Here is a 6,000-nt window from a genome sequence, read left to right as displayed (position 1 = left end):
ATTATATTAGTGTTTGCTACGAATACAAAGTTGGAAAAATTTTATTAATAATTTTAAAAGAGAAGACTTGTTTAAAAGGAAACTATTTTCCTCTCTTTGAGATAAAACAATAACAATATTTAAGCATTAGTTGATACTTTGAATTTTAATTCGATTAATTTAACGGTAAAATATTCTATTGTTAATGTATGTAGATTGGACCTAAACAATACTTATTATTATTTATCAAATTTTGATTTGGATAATTCTAATTCAAATTATTAAATTAATCTTACATGTTTAAAACGAAACAAAGTAGAATTATAATTTTCTATTTAAACGAAGAACTACTATTTTTTAATTTTTGGTAAATATTCTTGGTTTAGCTCATTTCACTTATCATGTTGTCTTTTGCACGATTTTTTTTTTTAAGGAAACGTTAATTAGAATTAGAATTTAACTAATTTACCTTATTAATTATTTGATCTCTATTTAATATAATTTTTTCTTTTTTGGCATTAATCTCTTTTCACATTTATTAGAGTAAGAATAAAAATGAAAAAGTAATTAAATTCTATCTTATTTTAAAATATAAATATTTTAAGTATATTTATTTTAGTAAACATAACAAATAAATGACATGGCGGAATAGCAAATACAATAGTTAAATATCTAGATTAGATCTCGAAAGCTAATATAAGAAAAAAATTGTATGATTTAGCTACTTAACCTTTTAAAGAAAAGCAATAATATGGAGTCCATGTTTTTGTTGTATAATAATTTCATTTGCTCTCACTAATGGGTTGATACTGTGTGATGAATCCACTATTATTGACTTAATGGATACTTTAATTATATGAATATTGTTTGATTTTTAATATGGGGTGCACGTTTTTTTTTTTTTTTTTGACATTCTTTTTTATTTAATATGGGAATTAAAACTTTTTTTTTTGTGAGTTTGGAGATGGTGGGTCCACTTATTTTCCTTTTTTTTTTTTTAAAATATTCTTTAGTGTTTTTAGTATGGGCCGCCTATTTTTTTTTTTTTTTTGGTCCGTGACTGACGACGAAGCATGGGTTTAACCCATGCTTCTATATAGTAGTAAAATATCCATTGCCAAATCTGGGTTGTTCGAATCCTTGTGTTTAAACTGAAATTGATCCTTGAATCCTTGCGTTGATTGACTGAGACCTGAAGAACAAGCTGAGCCGCCCAATTCTCTGATTAGAATGGGTATGGCTTAAGAGTTTCAATTCAATCTCCCTCAATTCTCCACCAAATTGTATGCAATTTGTATGTAAATTGCATGTAAGTTTGTATGATATTGGATGAAGCATGACAGACAAACTATAACTGCCCACATGTTTGAAGAATACTATTTTAATATAATATTTATATAGATTTTATACATACTTATCAAAATTTATACATACCATGTGTTTGAAGAATACAATTTTATACATACTTTATCAGAATTTATACATACTTTATCAGATTTTATACAACTTGTATGTACTTTATCAGAATAACAATATACATACAATTTATATTCACAATTTATACATAAAAGTTACATGTATTTTTTCAGAAATTTAATTTGAACTTTATACAAAATTTACCTATATATACCTATTTCATATAGAATTTATACAGAACTTATTCATCAAATCGTGAGCAAAATCATAAGCCCTGAACGAGATTCGAAGTTTGGTTTTGTATACGTGTTGAAACAAAATTCCTACTATGTTTGGTAAACGAAAAAATAGTGCTACGTTATGGGTCTACTATATGTATGAATTTTTTCCATTTCCTATTACTAGCTATGTTCCTTCTTCTTCTTTTTTTTTTTCCTTAAGCGTAAATACGGTAATGGAAGATTTTTGTTGGCTAGGCTTATTAAGAGGTAAAATATCTCAATACCTTCCTTAATAGTCCATTACTTTTTCTAATTAACTAAAAGAATCCGAGCTACACAACTCCTTTCGTCTCAATTTAAGTGTCTTACTTTCGCTTTTGATCCGTCCCAAAAACAGTCTTAGATTTAGTAAGTTGACAATTCAAACATCTTAAATGATAAGTTTATAACCACAAGATTTAAGTTTTAGTACATTATACACATCTTTAATTTAGACCACAAGATTCAAAAGTCTCTTTTTATTTCTTAAATTTCGTGCCTAGTCAAACTAAGACACTTAAATTGGAACGGAGAGAGTAGAATATTCACTTTATTCCAGTTGAAGAATATTGATGGTTATTAATGTACAATACAACATCAATCTCTCTTCGTCGCCTAATGAAGATATGAGAAAGAATATAAAAGCATAAAAGCCAATACATTTTAGTTTTTAAATATGATTTGTATGCAAAGTAATTAATATGTTCGTACATAGAAAATAAAAAAAAATTAATTAGAGAAAGATTGTAGCCATAAATCAGCATTGATGAAAGACGAGTTGAGGAAGGGAAGAGCTTGGGTATCATTAAGCTTTTGAACATATGATGCCCTTTGTGACATGTTTGATCCTGCTCCTGAACAATTGTACTCCCCATAGAAGATCGTCCTGTAACCATAATTCTGATCAATTTATGAATGAGGACGTACATTTAAAAAAAAAAGTGATGAAGATCAAAATGTCACCGCATTAACTAGACTAACTTTTTTAATTTGTTGGAACTCAATATACATAGATATAAATCTTTTAAACTTGTTCAAATGTATATATGAGTTGAGCCAAAGCTAATCTTTGACCCGCAGCCGTTGATCAGAAGCAGATTCATCTCTATGGCAGCAACTTTGAATGCATCAACTGCATGCTTGCAGCCAGAGTATGTATATGTGTGTGTATATGTGTGTATATATATATATATATATATATATATATATATATATATATATATATAATTTTATGTGTGGCAGAACTCGCCAACTTTTGGTTTGAACCTTATATATATATATATATGAAAAACAAGTATAAATATATAAGGTTTGACATATATACCTTAGAATCTACCTTTTTAACTATTACAACCGTCCCATAATAAGTGTCACCTTAGCCAAAAACACGCACATTAAGAAACCTATAATGCAATGTGATGTTTACCAAATTACCCCTATATAATAAAATAATGACTTTTACCTTTTGATTAGAGCATGTATAAGAAGTAAACCTTTTGACATTGGGAATCCAACAATATCAAGTTACTATGTGATCTTTCCAATCATCATTTAGATGTTACTTTATTGTCTAAGGGTATAATTGGAAAAAACTAGTCAATTTATGTCTTGGTTTCCTAAGGTGACACTTATTATGGGACAAAAGAATTTGACTAAGATGAGACTTATTATGGGACTGAGGGAGTATATTAAATCCTGAATCCGTGGACGGGAAGTATTTATGAAATGCATCGATGATATGAACTTAACTGGTCTCTTGAAGGGTCGTTGAGGTCGTTCCATCCCTCAGGAGAAATAATATCAGTCATGAAAGTATTAGCAAAGACAACAGTAGAGAAAGGCCTCCAAGCTCGGCCTAACCAAATCCGACCAGTTCCTCCCACATTGCAGTTAACGAATGCAAAACCGCTGTCTTCATCTTTTGAAGCTCTGCCATGTGCTGTCACTGCTCCATTTATCGACCTTGATCCTGGACTCGCTATTGATGTCAATTGGCAGTTCTGCACTTTAACAAATGTACATCACACTTCAAAATTTAACTTATAGTTAGCGTTGTAACAAGCTAATCAGCCTTACTTTTTCAAGTTAGTATTCTCACTTTTAATGGACTATTAGCCAATAGCCATAGTTATCTTCATGTGATATGATAGTGTTCAAATTCTATCATACTGTATGGGGTTGCTTGGTTAAAGAACAGATTATCTTAAGATTATGAGGATGGGATCGACTATATAATACTAGAATTAAATAATTATATACTTTTAAAGATAGTTTGATTATCGAACTAAAAATGAGATATTACATGATTTAATATAAAACGTAGGTTTGGTTTAAACTGAATAAATGGAGATTCATTTTTATTTCCAATTTTAACCTTGTCTTCCATCTGTTCTTCACTTTAAGGTATTTAAAATCTCTAGTGTCTTAGTAATTTTTTTTTTTTTTTTTGTACATTTTTTCATTTCTTTTGGATGTTCTTTTACATTTCTGTTGGGATTTCACCCTAAAATAATATAAAGGAAATTAATTTAGGGCCAACTTTTTAGGCACTCCCGTGAAAGTGCACATTAATTTGTACTCTAATATTCATATGAAACTTAGCTATATGTACTTTTTATTTTCCAGAAGATCCATCCATGTTTAGGTATATATACGTACCTCATAAAGTGATTTGCCATTGCCAAAAACGAAGTCGATAGAACCTTGAATGTAACATTCCTTGAAATAATGGCGACCCCGATCATCATGAAGGGTATCCTGAGCTCCGAAAAATCCACAACCCCAGAAGGCAGCTTGGTCTCCTCCTATTCTAATGGCTACTGCTTGTGCTCCTACCGCCCCAGGCCCTGGAATCGGAGCTACATTCTGTGTACTCACAAATAACATAGTGCAATGTTGTGCCTATGATGTAAGTTATAACACTGACAACATAAAAATTATTTATTGCACGATAATATGTAATTTAATTAATCTCCTACAGCATGTTAGTACTAATTTATTAGTGTCAGCGCATATAGTTTAAACTCAATTTTATAAATTGAGCGATGGTGATATACCATGAAACTTATATTCTTAGCGATAAAGTTGGTGGAGAAAACTTGGACAGAGCCACTGTTAAATGTGCCATGTGAAGAATTGGCATTGTCATTATATATTATAGCTGTTGAAGTATACCCCTGCCCTTGAAACGTGATATTAGGCTTGCTTTTTGGAACAATCACCTTTTCACTGCATTAACAAAACAAAAATAAGCCTTAATTTCTAGCTCAAATGATACCTACTAATATTCAACGACAAAATACAATAAAAACTTATTCCAACCCCATTAAGGGCAGAAATTTGACTTATATGGACGGATAGTATAAAGTTTCTTACATTAGTATCAGTGTCCTTAAACATGTTATACTTAGAATAGTTACATGTTATAGGTAACTTAACCTGATGGTGTAAAATAAACATGTAATGTTTGTGCATAAAACTTAAATTAAGAATGTACGAGTACTTACAAATAAATGCCACTGTTGATCCAAATCAAGCTCCGTATCGCGCTGAAATTCGCAACTGAATCAACAGCAGCTTGCACTGTGGTGAAATTGCAGCAACCATTATGATCAACACAGAGAATTGAAGTTGTGCTGGGATCTATAGCTGGAAAATTGGGGGAGAAATTGTCACAAATTGATTGGTTTGTTTTTTTATCACGATGATGATGACCTCGATGAACCTGGAAAGTTAAATGGTCATATATCATGAAGGATGTTGATACAAAAATAGCCACAATAGCAATGAAAAGAGGGAAATACATGCCTTTAGGATGCATTTTTCTGATTGGAAGAAAAATGAGGTGAGTGATATATTAATTGAGAGGGATGAGATATTTTAAATAGGAAATCTTGGGTTTATATAACTTGGAAAAACAATGCGGGGAAAGATAAAAAGGAAACTTGAATACTGAAGTATAAGAATAGATGACATGTCTTGCAAATTACCCTGTCCCTCTTTTGTGCAGAATGCACGTACCTACCTAACGTGTTAACTTTGTCACACTGTAACTCCTAATTACTAACTGATATTAGGAAGTAGCATAAGAGGCTTATGTTAACTAGCATGACAAAATAAGAAGCATTAGGCGACATTATAGGAAGTATATAAAATACTCATAATTATAGGTAGAACATAAATCAGATCTATTTGTCTCCTTATGAGTTTTGAGTGACCGGATTAAACTATGGAAGTATGGATTAACTCACTATACTTGTGTCCATTTGCAGGTAAATTTCATTTTTCAGCATTATCCTTCGATTATCGTTTGTCATGTTATAAGTGAGAAATGCATTTTCTCTTT

At 30.6% G+C, this 6,000-nt stretch overlaps 1 protein-coding gene across 1 annotated transcript; it reads right to left on the bottom strand.

The window, feature by feature from the left end:
• Positions 1-2,189: 2,189 nt before the first annotated feature.
• Positions 2,190-5,530, bottom strand: LOC132068732 (probable pectinesterase 8). Its single transcript, XM_059462415.1, has 5 exons — positions 5,162-5,530; positions 4,712-4,883; positions 4,314-4,520; positions 3,405-3,655; positions 2,190-2,541 (listed from the first exon to the last, which is right to left on the bottom strand). Exons 1-5 carry the CDS (start codon positions 5,473-5,475, stop codon positions 2,385-2,387), a joined length of 1,101 nt encoding a protein of 366 aa, XP_059318398.1. The 5' UTR covers positions 5,476-5,530; the 3' UTR covers positions 2,190-2,384.
• Positions 5,531-6,000: the final 470 nt, after the last annotated feature.

The sequence above is a fragment of the Lycium ferocissimum genome, chromosome 8, assembly GCF_029784015.1.
Source record: "Lycium ferocissimum isolate CSIRO_LF1 chromosome 8, AGI_CSIRO_Lferr_CH_V1, whole genome shotgun sequence".
In the NCBI taxonomy this organism is placed as follows: Eukaryota; Viridiplantae; Streptophyta; class Magnoliopsida; order Solanales; family Solanaceae; genus Lycium; species Lycium ferocissimum.
The sequence above is the reverse complement of the archived record's forward strand: the minus strand, read 5'-3'. Positions and strand labels throughout refer to the sequence as shown.

Coding starts and splice junctions, on each gene's coding strand:
- LOC132068732 (XM_059462415.1), bottom strand. CDS start 5,475: ATGCATCCTAAAGGCATGTATTTCCCTCTTTTCATTGCTATTGTGGCT. Junction 4,521..4,711: donor CTAAGAATATAAGTTTCATG/GTATATCACCAT, acceptor GTGAGTACACAG/AATGTAGCTCCGATTCCAGG. Junction 2,542..3,404: donor AACGACCCTTCAAGAGACCA/GTTAAGTTCATA, acceptor TTATGGTTACAG/GACGATCTTCTATGGGGAGT.